At 36.5% G+C, this 25006-nt stretch overlaps 1 protein-coding gene across 1 annotated transcript; it reads left to right on the forward strand.

Annotated features, from left to right (window-relative positions):
- Positions 1-9871: 9871 nt before the first annotated feature.
- On the forward strand, positions 9872-13497 carry LOC145121932 (uncharacterized). The gene is made up of 5 exons (XM_079057612.1): positions 9872-11286; positions 11569-12519; positions 12579-12678; positions 12758-13381; positions 13471-13497. The coding sequence occupies exons 1-5, from the start codon at positions 9872-9874 to the stop codon at positions 13495-13497; spliced, it is 3117 nt and encodes a 1038-aa protein (XP_078913738.1).
- The last annotated feature ends 11509 nt before the right edge of the window (positions 13498-25006 follow it).

Consider the following 25006-nt stretch of genomic DNA (forward strand, 5'->3'; position numbering starts at 1 on the left):
GACCATGTTTGGTAAATGGACACATATAATTAATTCCATAAGTGGCGAATTGCTAATAATTAGTCACAAAAACAATTAATTTTTGTGACTATAGTCTATCATACAGAGACACACAATTAAGTGAAATACAATCATAAGTATTATAAAGACACACATTTTGTTAAAATTAAGGACTATTCGGTATCGTAATAAGACTATTCGGTATATTTTAGATACATATAATTACGGTGAACATGACCATGTTAGGTAAATGGACACATATAATTAATTTTATAAGTGACGATTTGCTAGTATTTCGTCACAACAACAATCAATTATGGTATCTATTGTTAACCATTTAGCCACACGTTAAAAAATGATGTAAAGTAACCATTGTATAATTATAGAGACATTGAAAACCAATAAAACATAGCCAAATTTATATTAAAGCCTCTTTAATTTAATATGTATTGTTACTTTTTATACAATTTTAGACACATTAAAATAATTTAAATTAAAGTAATCAAACCCAACAATATGAAACAAAAGTAAAATTCATAATTTGATATTACTAATAATTAAAATCCAAATCCATACATTAAATTCCTAATTAAAATACCAAAAAAAAAATTGTTCTAATTTCAAGAATTTAAATAATGGTAAAAAAATCAATCACATCATAAACCAAAACCTAAACATAACTAGGCATTCTTCTTATTTGTATTGCTCCTTGTCTTCTTGAGAAAGGCATCCGATGAGATGTAAGTTGGTTTCCTTTTATTTGAGTTTTGATGTTGATGTTCTTGATTTCTGGTACCTATAACAACAACATTGAAACAAAAAAAATTGAGTACATCAAAACCTTAGTATACTACTTAATGAAGAAAATAAAGTGTAATGCAGAAAGTAGTAAACATAATTAAACAAACCTTTGACTCGGGTTGCACAAGGTATTTTGGCCATGAAACAAAACTTTTATATGCATCCTCAACTAATGTGAATTCTCCAGTTTTATGGGGTAGAAATGTTTGTTTTATTACCACTTCATCAATGGAAACTTTATAGCAATCATCTTGTAGAGGAACTCCATGAATGAATTGTCTTTCTGATGATAAGTGAATTGCACCACGAGCAACGATGTTCCTTTTATACGGATGTGATAGAGTACACTTGATTGGATACAATGATAAGTAATATTAGAATCAGAAAAAAAAGACATAAATGTATATTCAACATGTAAAAAACACTTAACTGGTGAAGGGGTTTATTTGGTGAAACGGTTGGTATGTCAGGATTGATAGTGGCAGTCTTAGAGTCAACAGCTTTTCTGGTGGGTTTTGTATTTGCCTAATATAAAGGTTTAAGACATATATGTAAAATTATATTTTAATATAAAAGATAAATTAAAAGTGTTGAAAACTGTAAAGTAAGTATAAACTACTGTTACAGATTTCATGGAAATCAATTGTGTATCGGGAGTTGCAGTTGTAGAGTTGGTTTGAACTTTCTTGGTGGGTTTTGCAATAACCTAAATAAATTAAAGTCCCAAGTGAAAAAACAGAAATTAGTATAAAAAAAAGTATATCAATGATTATCTTATAAAATGATAACATACTGGTGTTACAGGTTCTGATGGTTGCTTGGTTTTGAGACTAACAGGAGTTGTTTCACTACTTTCAACAATCTTGTCACTTGAAATACCCTAGCAAATATAAAGAAACATGGAAAATGTCTAAAAAAATGCAATTTACAAGTAACATTGAAAATACATGTTGTTAATAAGATTACTTACAACAGTATGAGACAGACTTTGAAAATCAGCTCCTTTTGCATTAAGATGAGCCAAAACTAGCTTTAGTGTTTGATCTTGTTCATTAACCTTTGTAGACAAAGCCTTGAGTTCAACATCTTTTTTCTCAAGCTCAAGTTTTCCATTATGCAGTGCAACTTTAAGATCTTTAATTTCTTCCTTAGATGATCCTTTGCTACGAGGAATATTGACATATCTGTTGTAAGTGACTCCTGTGCCGACACCCTTTAAAAATCCTCCCTTTTCCTTGCCAAAAACTAAGGTCATGGCATCCGTGCCTGGTTCAACATTAACTTGTCCTTCTTTTATCTGCTTTTCTTGTTCCATCTAGCACACAAAATATTAATAATTATTGTCCTAATAAAACTGATTAAAATCTTTATAGTAATAGTAATAAAAAAGTTTATTGAAGTTACTAGTTTATCCGCCATGAGTTTAACATCTTCATCCTTAAATACTCATTTACTTTCATGTCCTTTACACCACATAATTGACCTTGGGGGCATTTCTTCCTTTGAAATCACTTTCTCTTCAATCTTGATAAAAAAAATTAAATTGTAAACAATATAAAATAAAATTTTGTTAAGTAGCATACTATGAAGGTAATATAATGGATCGTATAGCTAAAAATAAAGCTTACCAACTTCCGCCTAAGAGTAGTATACCCCCCTCGTCCCATCCGATGAGCGTACTTTGACATCTTGCGCGCTTTGACTGTCTTTTGTGACACAACCTGTCTAAAAAAAAAAGATTTGTCAAGCACTTTTTGGTAATTTTATGATAAATGAATGAAGAAGTTTTGGGAAAAAGTTGTAACATTAAACTCCTCAGATTGCGTATATGTCACAAATTTGTTCCAATCATCTTTTTCAGTAATTATTGCCCGATATCGAATAGGGATTTCTCCAAGCTTTTTGGAATTCCCTAGATGTGGCTTGATGTAAGCTGCATACAATTTCCTTCTGAAGTTTCGTAGAAGGATACCAAGCCTATTCATCACAAATCTTTTTCCAGTTTCATCAACTTTAAAATAGCGCTAAAATGAAACAATAATGAATTTGTTAGTATTTAATACATGATTTGTAAATAAAATATGAGATGCAGTTAAAAAAAGTGAAAAAAATATTTACTGTAATCTCTTCCCAAAGTTTGTCCTTCACTTCCGGTTTTACTTTCGTCCAGCAAAGAGAACTTAATCCCACCTTCTCGCGGACAAGATCTCCCAAATAACTAACAAACACTGCATTATTCTTCCCTGTAAACTTACCGAATTCATCAAACTTCACACGTTTTTTTCTACCACCAGAATTGACATACTCGGTCTTCAGCTTTGGCAATCGAGTCAGTCCCCTCTTCCTAGGTGACCTTGTAGGAACTTTGCTTTGCATTTCTTCTTCCGAATCTGAATGGCTATTGTAGTCATTGTCATTATTTTCACCATCTTCTGTGTCCGATTCATAAAAATGTGTTCCATCATCTTGCTCATATTTCATATCATAGTCAGGCATATCCTCATGTTGTTCCTTGTTCACCTCCATGATTCTTCTGTTGACATGAAACATATGAATTAAGTTTGATTATTTGTATGTTTAATAAAAAGTATGACTAACTTATATTACATACAAAATTTCACATTACACATTTCATCGAACAGTTGGTGTGCAACAAGCACAGTAATATGAAGAATCAAAAATTTTATGTTTTATGTATAATCCCCTAATCAATACAATCAATAACATTGACACCATATACAGAGAATATACTTACAGTAGAAATGCGTGATGAATGTTGTTGAATGATGAACTGAAATATAATCCAACTGGGATCGATATAACCTAGAGAAAAACCACACAATGGTTGAAAAAAATCAAAGTCTTTCAAATAATACATTGTTAGTACGTCCTAATTTGAGGGTGGTTACCAAATTTACCAGATTTTCCTTCATCTGATGGATTGATCTTCATAGTTTTGGCGGTGAGATAGATGAATACTTCCCGCATTGATTTGGAGCCCAAAACAAAATGGAAAAAATGTTTGCCTCCCATTATATTTGCATAATTTTGATTGACGAATTCAAATTTTTTCCAAATTTTGATCTGATAGTGAACTCACACGATGAGAAGCGTAAATCGTGGTTTGGAAACATGTTCTGGCTTTTGAAACATTACTACGAGTTATTAGATAAAAATAGAAATGTTACAACTTTGGTCCTTGTAAATTAACAATTTTACGTTAGGATACAACTATATCACTATTGAAATTGAAAAATATTTAACATTTAATTATGTATATACAATGGGATAATAGTATAATAAAACGAAAATAAGAATAAGGTCTAGTTAGCGTACTAATTTTTCCGTGCGAACACTTTGTTAAGACTTTTTTTTTTATTTTATATTAAGTAAGAAAAAAAATCCATACACCTACTATAAACCCGTTTCGGTCCTAAACCCGTACCCATATTAGAAACCCATTTTGGTCCCAAACCATTACCAACACCCCTACATGACCTAATGATGGTCAACCCATACCAACACCCGACCACCTGGAAACCATACCCGTATTAGAAACCCTATTTGGTCCTAAACCATTACCAACACCCCTACATGACCTAATGATGGTCAACCATTACCAACACCCGAGCACCTGCAACCCATACCCATATTATAAACCCATTTTGGTCCCAAACCATTACCAACACAACTACATGACCTAATGATGGTCAACCATTACCAACACCCGACCACCTGCAACCCATACCCGTATTATAAACCCAATTTGGTCCCAAACCATTACCAACACCCCTACATGACCTAAGGATGGTCAACCATTACCAACACCCGACCACGTGCAACCCATACCCATATTATAAACCCACTTCGGTCCCAAACCATTACCAACACCCCTACATGACCTAATGATGGTCAACCATTACCAACACCCGAGCACCTGCAACCCATACCCATATTATAAACCCAATTTGGTCCCAAACCATTACAAACACCCCTACATGCCCTAATGATGGTCAACCATTAACAACACCCGAGCACCTGCAACCCATACCCATATTACAAACCCAATTTGGTCCCAAACCATTACCAACACCCCTACATGACCCAATGATGGTCAACCATTACCAACACCCAAGCACCTGCAACCCATACCCGTATTAGAAATCCAATTTGGTCCCAAACCATTACCAACACCCCTACATGACCTATGGATGGTCAACCATTACCAACACCCGACCACCTGCAACCCATACCCATATTATAAACCCATTTTGGTCCCAAACCATTACCAACACCCATACATGACCTAATGATGGTCAACCATTACCAACACCCGACCACCTTCAACCCATACCCGTATTAGAAACCCAATTTGGTTCCAAACCATTACCAACACCCCTACATGACCTAATGATGGTCAACCATTACCAACACCCGAGCACCTGCAACCCATACCCATATTATAAACCCAATTTGGTCCCAAACCATTACCAACACCCCTACATGACCTAATGATGGTCAACCATTACCAACACCATAGCACCTGCAACCTATACCCGTATTAGAAACCCAATTTGGTCCCAAACCATTACCAACACCCCTACATGACCTAAGGATGGTGAACCATTACCAACACCCGACCACCTGCAACCCATACCCATATTATAAACCCATTTTGGTCCCAAACCATTACCAACACCCCTACATGACCTAATGATGGTCAACCATTACCTACACCCGACCACCTGCAACCCATACCCATATTATAAACCCATTTTGGTCCCAAACCATTACCAACACCCCTACATGACCTAAGGATGGTCAACCATTACCAACACCCGACCACCTGCAACCCATACCCGTATTATAAACCCAATTTGGTCCCAAACCATTACCAACACCCATACATGACCTAATGATGGTCAACCATTACCAACACCCGACCACCTGCAACCCATACCCATATTATAAACCCATTTTGGTCCCAAACCATTACCAACACCCCTACACGACCTAATGTTGGTCAACCATTACCAACACCCGAGCACCTGCAACCCATACCCATATTATACACCCAATTTGGTCCCAAACCATTACCAACACCCCTACACGACCTAATGATGGTCAACCATTACCAACACCCGAGCACCTGCAACCCATACCCATATTATAAACCCAATTTGGTCCCAAACCATTACCAACACCCCTACATGACCTAATGATGGTCAACCATTACCAACACCCGACCACGTGCAACCCATACCCATATTATAAACCCAATTTGGTCTTAAACCATTACCAACACCCCTACATGAGCTAAGGATGGTCAACCATTACCAACACCCGACCACCTGCAACCCATACCCACATTATAAACCCATTTTGGTCCCAAACCATTACCAACACCCCTACATGACCTAATGATGGTCAACCATTACCAACACCCGAGCACCTGCAACCTATACCCATATTATAAACCCAATTTGGTCCCAAACCATTACCAACACCCCTACATGACCTAATGATGGTCAACCATTACCAACACCCGACCACCTGCAACCCATACCTATATTATAAACCCATTTTGGTCCCAAACCATTACCAACACCCCTACATGACCTAAGGATGGTCAACTATTACCAACACCTATCACCTGCAACCCATACCCGTATTATAAACCCAATTTGGTCCCAAACCATTACCAACACCCATACATGACCTAATGATGGTCAACCATTACCAACACCCGACCACCTACAACCCATACCCATATTATAAACCCATTTTGGTCCCAAACCATTACCAACACCCCTACATGACCTAATGATGGTCAACCATTACCAACACCCAAGCACCTGCAACCCACACCCATATTATAAACCCAATTTGGTCCCAAACCATTACCAACACCCCTACATGACCTAATGATGGTCAACCATTACAAACACCCGAGCACCTGCAACCCATACCCATATTATAAACCCAATTTGGTCCCAAACCATTACCAACACCCCTACATGACCTAATGATGGTCAACCATTACCAACACCCGACCACATGCAACCCATACCCATATTATAAACCCAATTTGGTCCAAACCATTACCAACACCCCTACCTGACCTAAGGATGGTCAACCATTACCAACACCCGACCACCTGCAACCCATACCCATATTATAAACCCATTTTGGTCCCAAACCATTACCAACACCCCTACATGACCTAATGATGGTCAACCATTACCAACACCCGAGCACCTGCAACCCATACCCATATTATAAACCCAATTTGGTCCCAAACCATTACCAACATCCCTACATGACCTAATGATGGTCAACCATTACCAACACCCGAGCACCTGCAACCCATACCCGTATTAGAAACCCAATTTGGTCCCAAACCATTACCAACACCCCTACATGACCTAATGTTGGTCAACCCGTACCAACACCCGACCACCTGGAAACCATACCCATATTAATTTAAAAAATGATTTTATATATTTATAATTAATTTATATATAAATTTATATTTTGTATGGTAATAATAAAAACAAAGCAAGTATGGATGTTACACTTATTTACTATTATATATATTAATGTAAATAATATATTAATGTATAATACAATATCGATAATTATTATCACAGCCGTCGTTGAAATTGCACCTCCCCTGTAGCCTGCTATTAATCGGAAGTGATGGCATGCGTCGATGTCCCTTCAGCTCCGAATGACAATCCATTTAAATCCTCCCCTTATATCAAAATCGTCATTCTTACATCTTCATTACCAACATACGATATCTTCTATTATTTGCTCCTACTCTGTGAAAACAACTCCGACGATCAATGGAAACAAAGATGAATGCTGATCCATGGGCAAATCCGAGGTTCCAACTCTGGAGTGTAAGCAGTGAACCACCGCAAAACACACCATTAGTAGAGTACGGGAAAGCAAACGATAAGAGATTCACCATTAGAGTTGTACATGGCGGGTTTTTTATAGACTATCCAGGTTAGTCGTATCAAACGACAAAAGTTAACTTTATTTCATATGTCAACATCGATTTTCTGAACATGGAGATGCTTGGTCGTTTTTCGAAAAGCTTGGGGTATACAACTATAGGTAACTGGTATTATATGCCAATCGAAGAAAACTGTGGGTTGTCAATGATTCCAATTCTAAATGATGATTGTTTGGGAACTTTCAAGATGATCGTTAGGGCACACCAATTCCGAGAGATTGAACATCTATATGTTGAACATAGGCCTGTATTTGTTCCAACCAATTTCCCCTACTTTTTGATGAACTCACCATCCGAAAGAGTTGAGAAGCTTATTCATCTGTTTGTAACAGAACACCCAATGGCAACAGTTGATGATGGAATAGCATACATCAGACATATGCTAAACATGACCATTCTAAGAGAAAAAATGGAAGATGCAATGGACATGGCGAAGGAGAATGTGATAGCATGGAAGAATATAGTGTAGGGGACCTATGTTGTACTCCATTTTGTGTTTAATACAGAGTACATATGAAACTCTTTTTTGTAAGCAATATGATGTTGTTTTGATTATAACTGTCTTAGGGGCAAAATGGGAATTAATTATAATTATAATTTTATGTTGTTATTTATATTGTGTTTCATACTTATAACTGAGTCAGTATTGTCCATGTTTTACTGCATTGTTTTGTAAACAAAGCAATGTACTTTTCAACTTATTTCCACTTTAGAGGTAACTTATTGGTTAGATTATTTAGTTTGTGCCATGTTTGTTATCAACATATGGAGATTATGCTAAAGCAGGGGTATATCCGTCAACTAATTGTTTTTATCATAAAAGAAAGAAAATGTTATAATTTCCATTAAAACTATGTTTGAGATATAAGGGTATAATGGTCATTCAGTATATATAATGAAAAGAAAAAGGAAACATCATCTAAGGGTATGCATCATCATAGTATTGTCCCTGTTTTGCTGCATTGTTTTGTAAACAAAACAATGTACTTTTCAACTTATTTCCACTTTAGAGGTAAGTTATTGGTTAGATTATTTAGTTTGTCCCATGTTTGTTATCAACATATGGAGATTATGCTAAAGCAAGGGTATATCCGTCAATTAATTGTTTTTATCATAAAAGAAAGAAAATGTTATAATTTCCCATTAAAACTGTGTTTGAGATATAAGGGTATAATGGTCATTCAGTATATATAATGAAAAGAAAAAGGAAACATCATCTAAGGGTATGCATCATCATAGTATTGATAGAAAAAAATAAGTTTATCTTGGATACATATATGATGTGCATAACTACAATTAAACAATAAGAGTGCGAGAAGAATCAGGGGTATTTTTGTCATTTGTTTTTATTTCCAATTGTGAAGGGTAATTAAAAACAATGTGCAACCACAGTTAAGTATATTGTCTCACATGAGGAAAGTATGATTGATGGTAAATGTGGTTATCTTAGATCAGTTCTATAGGAAGCAGGGGTAGTTTCGGCAAATGTTTCTCTTTTAGTTTATTGTTATGTTTTTTTCGTAAACTAATAACTTACAAACAGTCAGACACCCCAGTTGGTAAGTGTAAATGTAGTTAAAGGTATATTTTGGAATGTCATGGGTTCGAACCCCATTAGGAATAATTTTTTTCTCTTTTTTTTTTGTTTTTTCTCGATATATCCTTGATCATCCACACCTATTGCGTAGATATTAATTTTTAGACTATATGCATTCCCATCGAATCACTCTCTGCTTACTACAAACGCATTGCAACTACGTTTATAATTCAACCACGAATTGATACTTCAACATGAAATTCATACAGGTACACATACTACCTTAATTTATACAGGGACATAAAAAACAATTACCTTCAGAATATTAATCTTTGCTATTTCGTTTGGTCATGTTTCATTATATATTCTTCAATTAACAAGTATTTGGTTTCCAGTTATTGGATTTAATTGTAATGTGATCTTTTTCGTTTATGCACACCAACTGTTTGTTAAAATGCTTCAATGAATAGGAAACATATATTGCTTGTTGATGCTGTTATAAACTGAATATGGATAAGTCTTGGATGGGAGCCTACAGAACATCAGAAACGCATGTAAAGGGTGTTGCAGAGTTTTTGAAATATGCAGTACATAATTACAAGATTTCTAAAAATATGGATGCTGTAGATACCAAAAAAAAGATAAGAATTCCATGTCCATGTGTCAAATGTGTAAACCACATATCTCATTCGGTGGATGTGGTAGATGATCACCTATTTAGGAATGGAATTGATCAAACATACACGAATTGGAATAAGCATGGAGAAACAGAGGAACCACCCAGAAATTATATATATGAACATAATTTTGACATGGACACGTCATACGTTGTTGATTCGACGACCATGAACACAGAAATGCCAGCAGATGCTGCAGAAACAGTAGAGATGGTGGAAGCTATAGAAGAAAATTTTATTGGGAACCCTAAGAAGTTTAGAGAACTGATTGAAGATGCCGAGAAGCCCCTATATATAGGGTGTCCTAATTTCACAAAATTATCTGCAGTCATAAAATTACTCAACCTAAAGAGTAAGTATGGAGTATCAGATAAGTGCTTTACAGAATTATTGGTTTTGATCAAAAATATGTTACGAGAAGGTAACGAAATGTACAGTAGTACATATGAGGCCAAAAAAGCGTTCAAGGCAATGGGTTCAGGGTATACTAAGACACATGCATGTGTCAACAACTGTAAACTTTACAGAAACGAATACACAGACATGGAAGCATGTCCTACTTGTGGTAAATCAAGATGGAAGGTCGATGATCAAAAAAATAAAATTTACAAAAATATTCCTGCAAAAGTTTTGTGGTACTTTCCAATTATTCCGCGCCTGAAACGACTTTTTCAGTCTAAGACTACTGCAAAAGATTTAACATGGCACGCAACAGACAGAAAGGTGGATAATGGTGTTTTAAGTCACCTAGCTGATTCACCAGCATGGGCTGCCATTGATGACAAATATCCTGACTTTGCTAGCGAGCCAAAAAATTTGCGGCTAGGCAATTCGGCTGACGGGGTCGATGTGAATAGAGGAAATAGGAGTCATAGTGTGTGGCCTATTTTAACTGTCATTTACAACCTTCCACCATGGTTATGTATGAAGAGAAAGTTCATCATGCTTTCTTTATTGATTTCGAGAACACCAGGAAACGATATTGATGTGTTCCTAACACCTTTTATTGATGATATACAATTATTATTTGATATTGGAGTTGAAACATACGATGCATATGCACAAGAGCAGTTTAAACTACGTGCAGTAGTGTTATGGACTATTAATGATTATCCTGCTCTAGGTACATTAAGTGGTTGTCCATACAGCGGATTTCAAGGTTGTGTTGTGTGTGGAGAAGAAACACACAACATTAGACTCCCTAAATCGAAAAAGCAGAGTTATGCTGGTCATAGACGATTTCTACCGTATGTTCACCCGTTAAGAAGACAAAAAAAAGGAATTCAATGGACAAAAAGAGTTCTCACCCTCTCCAGAACCTATGAATGGGGAGGAAGTATATAACAAGGTCAAATTTATAATTAATAAATGAGGAAAGGTGTCTAAGGGAAAGGAGGCAGAAATCCAACAATCTACAAGTGGAAGAGGTGGGAAGAAAAATAAAAAAAGAGAAAATCACAGAAAGTGGGTACTTCAGATGTGGGCCAGCAAAATAATACATACTGGAAGAAATTCAATATATGGTATAGACAGCTAAGGTATTGGCGCGACAATTTGATTCCACATTGTATAGATTTTATGCATGTCGAAAAGAACGTGGGCGAGAGTTTAACCGGAACTGTGTTGAACGTTCCCGAGAAGACGAAAGATGGTTATAAAGCTCGATTGGATTTGGTTCATTATGGTTTAAAACCAGAGCTGCATCCTAAGATAGAAGGGAACAACACAACACTTCCCGCAGCAGGTTGTACATTGACAAAAGAGGAAAAAGACAAATTCTGTGAGACTTTATACAACTTAAGGGTTCCTCAAGGGTATTGTTCTAATTTTTCTAGTTTGGTGAGTCTGAAGGATAGGAAGTTGATCGGACTAAAGTCACATGACTATCACATGCTCATGCAACAATTTTTGCCCATATCAATTCGATCTATTATGCATCCACCCACCAGAGTTGCTATTACAAGGTTTTGTTTCTTTTTCAAATCAATATGTAGCAAAGAAATCATACTGGATGAGCTCGATAAGTTGCAAGAGGAATTATGTGTAACCTTATGCCTTCTTGAGAAACACTTTCCACCATCATTTTTTGATGTGATGATTCATTTAACCGTTCATCTAACTAGGGAAGTAAAATTATGCGGTCCAATATTCTTTATATGTATGTACCCGTTCGAAAGGTTTATGAAGGTTATTAAGGGGCACGTGCGAAACAAAAATAGACCAGAAGGATGCATTGCAGAAGAAAATGTTGCAGAAGAGACGATTGAGTTTTTTAGTGAATTCCTCAAAACGATGGATAGTGTTGGTATTCCCCCTGACAATCATAACACATGTGGAATTCAGATAGGTGTAGATAGTAGTTCTATTACGGACGGTAGTCCTCTATCAGCTGCTAAATCGGTAGAAGTTTCCGCAGAACTATTCAGAAAAGCACATTTCTTTGTATTGCAAAATACATCTGAAGTACTCCCGTATATCAAGTAAGTTTTTTTACATGTATGTTTTTTTTGTTATAATATTAACATTAATGTATTGACAGACGACACATGAATTTTTTGCAACATCAACACCCTACTAAACGAAAGGCACAACTAGAACAAGAGCACAATAATACATTTGGTCATTGGTTACGAAAGGAGGTATATTTATTTCATATGTGTTGTGTTTTTTGTTATGTATTTCTTTATATCTTAAATTTATTATCTAATTACAATTCAGGTAGAGAGAGAGTTAGGGGGCTGTAGAGAAAGTATAACAGAGACAATGAGATGGATTTCACATGGACCCAATAAGAACATTATTAAATACGATGTATATGCTATCAATGGATATACTTTTCGTACAAAAGCTCGTGAAGGTAAAGTTTACCAAAACAGTGGGGTTAGTGTCGTTGCAACTTACACACACATCAGTAAAGAAGTTGTAACATATGCCAAAAACACTTATTATGGTGTTTTACAAGAGACATGGGTACTAGATTATCATTTTAAACGAATTCCAATTTTCATGTGTGACTGGGTTGACAATAGAAATGGGGTTAAAAGGGATAAATTGGGGTACACACTAGTTGAACTAAAAAGATTAGGCCATGAAGGTAATCCCTTCATATTGGCCTCACAAGCACAACAAGTATTTTATGTCACAGACCCACTCGATCAAAAAATGTCTATTGTGTTCAATACACCTCCCAAAAATTACAGAGATACATATGAAGATGTAGATGAAGAATTTAGTACAGTAGTTCCTCAGAATGATAATATATTGCCACGTGTAGACACACTTGAGTTGCAGAAGGAAAATGATTATTTTCGTACTGATTGTCATGGTATTGTTATACGTACGGTATGTGTTTCTTAATGTCATGAATTACATTTGTAGCGATAATATTTTTCCTTCTTTTAACATTTAATGATCTTTATTTTTTATTGTAGAAGGGAAAGGCCAAACCTTCATCCTAGCGTTACGTGGAGAATAAGAAAATGACAAAAAATGATGATGTACTTTCCTTAATATTTTTTTACCATATTATACCATCAAACTATTCTGGTGTAATATTGTTATAACTCAAAGTTATTTTTTTTTTCAGTTTTTTACTATAATGGTGGATGACATGTTATAACATAAACTCCATGTTATAGTAATGTACTTTCGTTATGCAATGTTAGACAAAGTTGTATTCTTTTCATTTATTTATCATACTATTCTGTTAAAATAAGTTGTATTCTTTTCATTTTTAATGGTTTCTGATCTGGTGCAATTAAAAGAATAGATGATAAAAAGAGCAATTTGATCATTTCTTATAGCTCTTATTCAACACAACTATATTGTTATTTGTTTTTGTTTTTATTATTTTTAGTTTTTTTTAGTTTTCTTCTGAAATTGTTTCTAACTTTACAAAACTGCAATTCATTTTTTTTCATTATTTTATACAACCCTTTAATTGCAAAATAAGCAATGTACTTTTATAAAATGCCATGATTTAACTTTTTGTTCATTTTTAATTCTGCCAAATGATATCAAAGATAATTATGGTCAAATTTAAGAGTCTTTCAAATACAATAGTACAACCAAAATAAACATTACATATGTGTCTATATATAGCTGTAATCGTAACTAAATGGTACCTACACACACAATATTTGTTTCTTCTTAAAGCCAATTCATAATATTTTGACACACATAATAAATGATACATGACCATAAGTAACCAATACTAACTTGTTTTAATTTCTTGCGTTAACTAAGTACAACTAGTACAGAACCTCCCTATGGACACACAAATATTTAGTGTGACCATATGTATCATCTTTTAGCTACTTTGTCTGTTATGTGGCTAAATAGGCACCAGGTAACAAACACACATAGAAATAACTCATGTCACGATACGTTAATCTACTGTCTCTCATAAAAAAATTATGACAATCTTAATCGATACCTGTGGCTGATTGTGACTTATGGCCTCAGTGGTCGAGTGTGACTAATATTTGTCATATTTGGTATAATTAAGTGTGGTTAAAGTTTTGATTTTCTATATAATGGCCACACAAAATAATTTAAATGTATCCAAAAACAGTCTCTAAATTTTTTTAGTGACCTTTGGCCACACTTTTAATAAAAAGTGTCACAGGCCGTTTTTCAGAAAGTGTGACCGTAGATCATTTTTGTACTAGTGTTTCCTAACAATCGAACTAATATCTTTTGTTCCTGGAGATGGGTGACTTAATCCGCGAGATGACTACCAAATTTGCCAAACTGGAGAAGTTCGAAGGTGTCGACTTCAGGCGTTGGAAGAAGAAGATGCACTTCATGCTGACTACTCCAAGACCAGCAGAGCCTGTAGAAGGTGTTGTTGAGATGGCTGAAGAGACAAGAAAGTGACAGAAGTGGGACAATGATGACTACATCTGCAAAGGTCACATTCTGAACGGCATGTCTGATGCATTATTTGATATCCATAGTGAAGCCTTGTGCGCCAAGGAGTTGTGGGACACCCTTGAACTGAAATACATTACTGAGGATGCTTCTAGCAAGAATGTTCTGGTCAGTGACTTTAATAATTATAAGATGGAAGATTCAAGGTCTGTCACTGAAAAGTACAATGAACTCCTTGGCATATACGGTCAGTTTAAACTGCACTGTATGAATATGGATGAATCCATTGTTGTGTCCACTATCATTGACAAACTGCCTCCGTTCTGGAAAGACTTCAAACATAACTTGAAACATCAAAAGGAGGAACTGTCATTGGTTCAACTTGCTAGTCACATTCGTATTGAAGAATCTCTTCGTGCGAAGGAAAGTGACAAATCTGAAAAACCCAAAAGAAAAGTTGAACCTGGACAACCCTCGGTTCATATGGTTGAAAACAAACCAAGGAACCAGAACCACAAAGGACATGGAAAACGTAAGGAGGAACATGTCCCAAGCAACTCCAATAAAAAGAGAAAGGATCTGGTTTGTTGGAGGTGCAATCAAGTTGGGCATTGCAAGTGTGATTGTCGTGTGAATTTGGGCAACAATGGTGCTGGAAACAGTGGAGCCAATGGGAAAGTGAACGGGTCTTCGGCCCAAGTTACAGGAGGTCAGTTTTTGACTAACTTTGATAATTCTAATCATAATTATGTTTATTATGTTTCATTTATCCCTGAATCATTCTATTTGCAGGATGATGATGTAGCTTGGTGGATCGACTCCGAAGCAACGAACCATGTATGCAAGAATAAACGGATGTTTGAAACATTAACTCCGGTTGAAGATGGGTCGGTGCTGAAAATGGGAGACGATTCTTATATTCCTATTTGTGGTTTTGGTGTCGTGTGTCTTGAATTTACTTCTGGAAAGACATTTAAGTTATTTGATGTTTTGTTTGTTCCCAAGATTCGCAAGAATCTTGTTAGTTCTAGTTGTTTGAATTTTGCTGGTTATAAACAAGTTATTGAGTCGGATAAGTTTGTTTTATCCAAGGGTGAAATGTTTATTGGCTTTGGATATTTAAATAATAGAATGTTTTGTTTAAATATTGTTGACAAATTATTACCTGTTCAAAATTCTGCATTTGTATCTTCTGCTTCTAATGTTGATAAATCTATGCTTTGGCATGTAAGATTAGGTCATGTCAACTTTAGAAGGATGCATGAGATGTCAAAAGATGGATTAATTCTAGCCTTTGATATGACATCTGATAAATGTAAAACATGCATGCTTACAAAAGTGACAAAACAACCCTTTCTTAGTGTCACTAGAAATTCAGCTGTTTTGGAACTTGTACACAGTGACCTGTGTGATTTCCACTCCATTCCTTCTTTGGGAAATAAAACATATGTGGTCACTTTTATTGATGACTGCACTCGGTTTTGCTATGTGTATTTGTTGCATTCTAAGGATAAAGCCTTCGATAAATTCAAAATATACAAAACCGAGGTGGAATTGCAATTGGGCATTCCGGTTAAATGTCTCAGGACTGATTAGGGAGGTGAATAGATGGATCCCATATACTTCCAATAAGTGGGTATCATTCATGAGACCACAGAACCTTACACGCCCCAACATAATGGTATTGTTGAACGCAAAAATCGAGTTTTAAAGGAAATGGTAAACTCGATGTTGGCTTACTCGGGATTGAGTGAAGGATTCTGGGGAGAGGCCATGTTAACGGCCTGCTATTTATTAAACAGGGTTCCAAATAAAAGGAACAAAACAGTCCCATATGAACTTTGGTTCAAGAAAAAGCCGAATTTGAGTTATTTTCGGGTTTGGAGATGTTGGGCAGTTGTAAAACTCACCGATCCCAAAAAGAACAATTTGGGAGAACGTGGAATTGATTGTATATTCATTGGATATGTTGAACATTCCAAGGCATATAGGTTTTATGTAATAGAACCTAATGATTCGGTTTCGGTTAACACTGTTATCGAATCACGAGATGAAATTTTTGATGAGATGCGGTTTTCATCGATTCAAAGGCCTAAGGATCTGACTTTTGGTGCTTTTAAAGAGCAAAATTCAGAAATTCAAGATGGTGGTAATGTGCAAGAACCACAAGAGCTTCGTAAAAGCAAAAGAGGCAATATTGCGAAAAATTTCGAATCCGACTTCCAACTGTATTTGGTGGAAGGTTCAAGGGATGAAATTAATCTTGAATACTCTTATTGCTATAGTATTGAAGATGATCCTAAGATTTATCAAGAGGCCATAGAGTCTCGTGATAGTGCCTTTTGGAAGGAAGCAATTGATGATGAAATGTCATCAATTCTTGAGAACAACACATGGGTGTTGTCTGATTTGCCTTCAGGTTCTAAACCACTCGGTTGCAAATGGATTTTCAAAAGGAAAACGAATGTTAATGGGACTATGGACAAATTCAAAGCCCGGTTAGTCATTCAAGGTTTTAGACAAAAACCCGGTATTGAGTACTTTGATACGTATGCTCCGGTTGCACGTATTGCTACTATTAGATTGTTGATTGCTTTGGCAAGTATCTACAATCTGGTTATTCATCAAATGGATGTGAAAACAGCGTTTTTAAATGGTGATCTTGATGAGGAAGTTTACATGAAACAACCTGAAGGTTTTATTATGCCCGGTAAAGAGCATATGGTTTGTAAACTTGTCAAATCTTTGTATGGGCTGAAACAAACGCCTAAACAATGGCATCAGAAATTTGATGAAGTTATTTTGTCCTCTGGTTTCAAGACAAACCAATGTGACAAATTTGTTTATAGTAGATTTGATGATGCTACTAAAGCTGGGGTGATCATTTGCTTATATGTAGATGACATGTTGATTTTTGGTACCGACCAAAATCAAGTAGATGAAACAAAGAAATTGTTATCATCTAAGTTTTCTATGAAAGATTTAGGAGAGGCTGATGTAATTCTTGGAATAAGAATTAAAAGGATGAACAAAGGTTTGGTAATGACTCAAAGTCATTATATTGAGAAAATTCTCAAGCGGTTTAATTTTACCGACTGTTCTCCTGTGAGTACTCCTATGGACCCAAGTTTGAAATTAATGCCAAATAATGGTGTTCCTATTTCACAGTTGGAATACTCTAAGGCTATTGGTAGCTTGATGTATGCCATGACAAGTACCAGACCTGATATTGCTTTTGTTGTGGGTAAGTTGAGCAGGTACACTAGTAATCCTAGTGCTCAACATTGGCAAGCAGTGAATAGAGTGTTCAGGTATCTCAAGGGAACCATGGATTATGGCTTGAGTTATATGGGAAGTCCTTCGATTTTAGAAGGTCATTTGGATGCAAGTTGGATAACCAACATGGAGGACCATTCCTCAACTTCTGGTTGGGTATTCTTGCTTGGTGGAGGTGCCATTTCTTGGGCTTCCAAGAAGCAATCTTGCATTACAAACTCGACAATGGAATCTGAGTTTGTTGCGTTAGCAGCTGCTGGTAAAGAAGCAGAGTGGCTAAGGAATTTAGTCTATGAGATTCCTTTGTGGTCTAAACTGATAGCACCTATCTCTATCCTTTGTGATAGTCCAGCCGCTTTGGCTAAGGCATATAGCCAGGTTTATAATGGCAAGTCTAGACACCTAGGTTTTAGACATAGTATGATTAGAGAACTAATCATGAATGGTGTGATTTCGGTTGAGTTTGTCAAATCGCAACAAAATTTGGCAGATCACTTGACTAAAGGTCTGACAAGAGAATTAGTGCACAAGTGTGTAATCGGGATGGGATTAAAGTCCATTTAATTCTATAATGATGAGACACCCAATTCCCTCCTAATATAATGTTAGGAGTTGAATTCAATGTGGAAAGCTCATACTTATAGATTGGAACACATGAAGTATTCATCCCAGGTATGTGTTCGGTTCTGCATGTTAGCCAAGTTGAAGTTTAACTTCTTAATAATTCCTTTGATAAATGTATATGCAGATACATGGAAAGGAGTTACCTACGTGATTGTGAAGTGTAGCTGCATTTCAAGAGGTTATGGACTTGACCTTGATACGATCATGAGAGGATTGGGACACACGGCTTTATAATAGTGTCAAGTTGTAATTTGCTAGAAATTCAATAAACTAGTATGTATTTTACTTTCTGGTATTCAAATGGGTTGATGGGTTCAATTCTTAGAACACCCTGATTCTCGAGTATTTGCAAATGTATGATACTAAGTGGAAATTCAATCGTTTCGATATTTTCATTATGTACTAGTTTGGTTTGTTTGATAAGGTTATGTTTGTTCAAGGGTTACACTAAAATGGTGGAGGATTGTTGGTGATTTTAGTGTCACCATGTCATTTTAAGTAACTGGAACTAACATGTGAGCTAAGGGGCTTCATAGTTTGTACTCTAATATATGTACGGGGTTGTGCGGAGTGCACGCATGTATAAGATCGAATTAGAAGCCGGTTCGACGACTAGTCGAGGGTCCGGGGGCAGCGCCCCGGGTCTGGGGTTTCCAAAAGGGCAGCGCCCCTTTGGCGGGGTCTAAGGGCAGCGCCCCTAGCGGGGTCCAAGGGGCAGAGCCCCTGGCTGGGGTCCCGCTGAATCCTCATTAAATCCGGATTAACATTACTTGCTTCCAAAGCAACTAATGACGGCCCAACCTAGTAAAACCCTAATATCGTTTATTATATAAACGACTCTTCTTTTCAGAAGAGGGTTATGATCTCAAGCTCTCGTTTGATCATACTTTCACAGAATCCTCTAGCATATTCACTTATGATTTCTGTGCCTAGAATCGTAAGTGTCCACTTGGATTATCCTAGGCTGAATTTCTTGTAACCCAGGCATAGGGTAGAAATATCAGTTCGGAAAGTGATATCACGATCTAAGTCGATATCCAGATCTCCAATACAAACCCTAAATTTCCCAACATCATATAAATTAATCACCCACACACCATTTCCCCATCTCACACTGTCTCTGTAGGTATACCACTTGATATTACCTTGGTGCCCAAGGTATGAACTGAACAAAGAAAAAAAAGAACAAGAACGATGAATTAATTGGTGAACTTTATTGCTGGAAAAAGTTAATTTTAACATCCTAAACATTAACCTTATTTATACTAATAAAACTAGAATCCTACTCTACTACCAAAACTAGGAAAAACAACCTTCTAGAATCAAAGTTATCCTAATATAATAATACTTTCCTTATTAACTAACTGAATAATCCAACAACCACCCCCTTAATCGGTTTAGTCATAGCACTCATTCATAGCAGTGTTGAATCACCACCTTCTGGAACCATCCCGACCTTTCCCGGACACCCAACCTCCATCTCGGTCACTTCCAAAGTCTTCTAACAACCCGTTTTAATTGTTGATGACACATGTGACATATACCATGGCATCCCGTTGGACATGTTCATTAACATCTAGACTTTTCCCAGATTCCCGACCTCTCCACAGCCAGATCCAAAGCCATCCGATTTGAACTCCAACTCCATTATGTTCACAGCATGTAGTTTTTCCAATCACTTCCTTTGTTTCGATCACCGATGTTCAAAGAGGCATTTCCACCGACTAAGAAAACAAAGCCACCCGCTTCACCGTTTTATTTCAACCTGCCAAACGAACTGAATCCAAAGCCACATGCTTTGACGGATCCTTTATGCCCGGTTTTCATGCACCTATTGTGGTCTCCCCTTATCACGAACAAGTCGATGTTATGTGAGGCTCCACTCTATCATGTTGATAGCTGGAGGAAGAAGGAAAATGTCACATCCCCAAACCGGAACGGCGGAAACGTTCGGGGGCGGAGGACGTCATGTTTAGTATCACAAGACATGTATCATAGTAATCAAAGTAACAAACAACCATTGTATTAATATTAAAGTGTTTACAAAGTAGTGATTCACAAAAGATTGAATCCAAAAGTAAATAACAAAACAAGACATGAAGCTACTATGTTCCATCTTCTGAATCCCAGCACTCGTACCTGTCTACTAGTTACCTGAGAATACAAGTTATTTTGAAAGAGTAGATCAACATTTAAGTTGGTGTGTTCATAAGTATTTTAGTGATGTATTAGTAAGTTGAAAGTTCCTTTAGAAAAGTTCGCCTGTTCCTCCAGAAGATCCTATACCTTCTGATATGATGAAAGATAAGAATAATTGGCTCTACAATGCTTTCTATGAGTACTAAATGAATATAAGTTATATAGAATACAGATCAAACAAACAATCGATTGTGTGAATCTGCCATAAGCCCACAACCAAACAAGGAACAGGGAATGAGGCGGAAGTCACACATCCCATTGTTTGTTAGATCTTTACTGTATATAACCCTGTTGCATTCATTTGGTACTCACAGAGTTAATTTTAGTAGTTCCTTTATATTTGATGAAAACATTCTTTAAGAAAACCCTTATTTATTTTATGTAAAAATGGTAACCACTATAGTTCCTTCTATAATCACTTAGTTTATACTAGCTATATATAATCTAATATCGAACAGATAGTTAATTGTGTGAATCTGCCCTAAGCCCACAACCAAACAAGGAACAAGAAGTAAGGCGGAAAGCACACATCTAACTATCTATCGGATATTACATATATATAACCTTAATGTGTAAACTAAGGTATTATAGAATTAACCATTTAATGTCCTTTAAGTTATACTGGTTTAATAAAATGGATTAAACCTTTCACTAATAAGTTTCTAGTTTAGTTTACTCAATGGTCTATCTGAAAGTATGTTTTTGTACTAGAAAACAGTGTATTGAATTTTGTATACTGTGACCTGACCTATACCTGGTACTCCTTATGATTACTTGGTGTATACGGAATATATATATAGTCATGATCGAATAGATAGTAGACTGGGTGCATCTGCTCTAAGCCCACAACCAAACAAGGAACAGGAAATGAAGCGGAAGGCACACATCCTACTATCTGCTGGACTCGATTAATATATATATCCCTAATGTATCTACAGAGGAATAATAAAGTTAGCATTATAGGCCCCCTTCTAACTGAATGTTCATGTTATGAATAAGTTAGGAGGCGTTGTTCTAATATTTGGACAATTACTAGAAGTAATGAAATCTTGTACTCTTAATGCCTCAGTCGATACTACTGTGAGTTTTGTGTATATTTATGTCTTTTATTTATTATTGTCCGGTACTTTGTCTATGTACCCTTTATAAATAATTCCTGTATCATACCCGTGTTTGCTAACCCTGGTACGTTGTATTTGTACCTTTGTTAGCGTAAACCCGGTATGCTGTAACATACTCGTGTGTTACTAACCCTGGTACGTTGTATTTGTACCTTTGTTAGTGTAAACCCGGTATTCTGTATTATCTCGTGTTTGCTAACCCTGGTACGTTGTATTTGTACCTTTGTTAGAACAAACCCGACATCGTGTTTGCTAACCCTGGTACGTGGTATTCGTACCTTTGTTAGTACAAACCCGGCGTGATGTATTACCTTAATTTGTTATAAATAATGAGTTAAAGATACAATCTCTTCCTAGGATACTAGGAATATATAGTATAAGTGTGTAATTCATGATTAGCTCTTCTGTTATAGTTATAGTATGTTCCTCCCTGTACTAGTTATAGCATGTTTCTCTCTGCACTAGTTATAGTATGCTCCTCCCTGTACTAGCTATAGTATGAACTCTCTGTAATAGTTATAGTATGCTCCTCCCTGTACTAGCTATAGTATGAACTGAACCCCTAAACTATACCTATTATAGTTTACTAGTATGTTTGTTTGAATTGTTACTACCTTGAAATAAAGACTCATTTATCTACCAAGTTATGATTGTACTTTAAAAACGGAGTTTTATAAACCATAAAGTAACATAACTTTAAAAGAGTTTTTGCAATGATTTGATCACTTAAAAACACATAAGCAATCCTTAAAAATGATGTTTATCACAAAACATTTACACAATTATCATTGTGTTCAGCTTGTATTCCCCCCTTAAAAGCATTTAAAACATTTAAAAGATTGATTATAGGGGTATGAACTCACCTTATGTGGGTGATTCAATTGTAGCTTCGCGTAAGGATGAGAAGTTCCACGAATGAATTCCCGAGACACAAACGAGTCCTAAATGACATATAATGGTATATATAGGCATGTAACTAGTGTTTTACACAACTAACATGCAAGAAAACAACCTTAGGGACTAAGAAACACTTGAACTAAGTGTGATAATCACATGTGATTGATCAAAGGGGGGTTTTAGGCCACAACATGGAGTGTACGGCCAAGGTGTGCACGGCCATGGAGTGTACAGCCGTACACTCATGGTAAAACATGACAAAAATGGGTGTTTGATCCATGGGGAAGCTAGTATGACAAGTGCTCAACAAAAGGATGAATAAAGCTTTCATTTTGGAGGGCTTTGAGGTGTGTACGGCCGTACACTCTCCAAAATGGATGTATTTTTGGGTCTTGATTCAAGGGGGTTCAAGGTTTCAAGTGTTCTAATGGATAACTAGCACCTAGCAAGAGTTTAAAGCCTTAGATTATGGACTTAAAAAGGGTATACGGCCGTATATAGAGTGTATGGCCGTACACTCTTGATGTTCTTGAGTTTTAAAGATGTTTCATGGATGAAACATGAAGAATCAGGGCTTGGATCAAGTGGTCTTTCAAGTATAACAAGTTTAAGGATGAAACACTTACGTTTTTGAGGCTTTGGAGTGTTATTGGACGAAGCTAGTTGAGAGAGAATGGAGTTGTTTTCGGCAAAAGAAGGAAGAAATGAAGAAAATGAAGTGATCTTATATATATAGGAGGTCGTGTACGGCCACATTGAGTGTACGGCCGTACACCCATGTATACGGCCGTACACTCCTCTTGAAGGAGTGTATGGCTTGAATACAACTCGATGAACTGAAGATAACATATCCCTATACCCAATCCTTAAGTGTATTAGGCTTAGAACTCATAAAACTATCCTTATCAATGCTAAAAGATAACGTAAATGAGTCTGACTCTCAATTGATTCGCTGGACTTACAAGGGAAAATTTTTTGGGTTGTCACATTATCCCCCCGTTAGATGGAATTTGGTCCCGAAATTAGCTTTCTGATCAGTACTACTGGGGTTGAGCTCCTCTGATTGGTAGAATACCCACTCGTAGACCTGGGCAACTTTGCCCTTACGCTCATGATAGGATTCTTACCTGGTCCATCTATCATTACCTCGTGTATACAAGTCGTATAAATTAAGATTAGTAAGATGGTAGGATGTGCGACTCTGCCCCAGGTCCACAACTAGACAAGGAACAGGAGATAGGGCGGAAACACACATACTAAATCTGCATAATCATAATTATATACTACTCTAACGTATACACTTAATAGTGATAGGTGGGCTGTATTCGTCCTTAGCCTCTGTGCTTGAGCTTGATCTGTTGAACGAGTGGTATTACGGGAAAGTCTGCTGAGTATAAGGTGGCAAGGTTTCGGAGGGCAAGGTACTCCTCGCATGAGTACTTCGGGGTTTAGAAAACGAGGTAGACGATTCCGAGGTCTGGGTCGGGCTGTCGTTACTAATGACGAGGGTTTCGTTGATTTGACGGTCAAGGTGACAGAAACATATGAACTTAGTATGGTGAGGACCACACAAATCCATGACGAATGATGACAACGGACCCTTTACAGAAACAAATGTTAAGCCGATTTGAAATAAACGATTGTTATTCGGTGGTGTATCCCGAGTGTGTTCGACAATGTACTCTGTGTAAACGTTCTAGTGCTTTCTGTTTTCTCCTTGATATTACCATTGCCACAAATCGTACCGCAATGAGCGAGTACTAATAGTGCAAGTGTTTTGATAACTAGTGTCAGTACTTTATGTTTCGATCCTCTTCGGTACCTCTATGATCGCCTGACATATACAAGTTATGTATAATTAAGATGAATAAGACGGTCGACTGAGTAACTCTGCCCTAAATCCACAACCAGACAAGGAACACGAATTAAGGCGGAATCACTCACTCTAAGTCTGCAAAATCTTAGTTATGCACAACCC

Source organism: Lactuca virosa, chromosome 6 (assembly GCF_052849685.1).
Source record: "Lactuca virosa cultivar CGN04683 chromosome 6, Lactuca_virosa_CGN04683_v6, whole genome shotgun sequence".
NCBI lineage: Eukaryota > Viridiplantae > Streptophyta > Magnoliopsida > Asterales > Asteraceae > Lactuca > Lactuca virosa.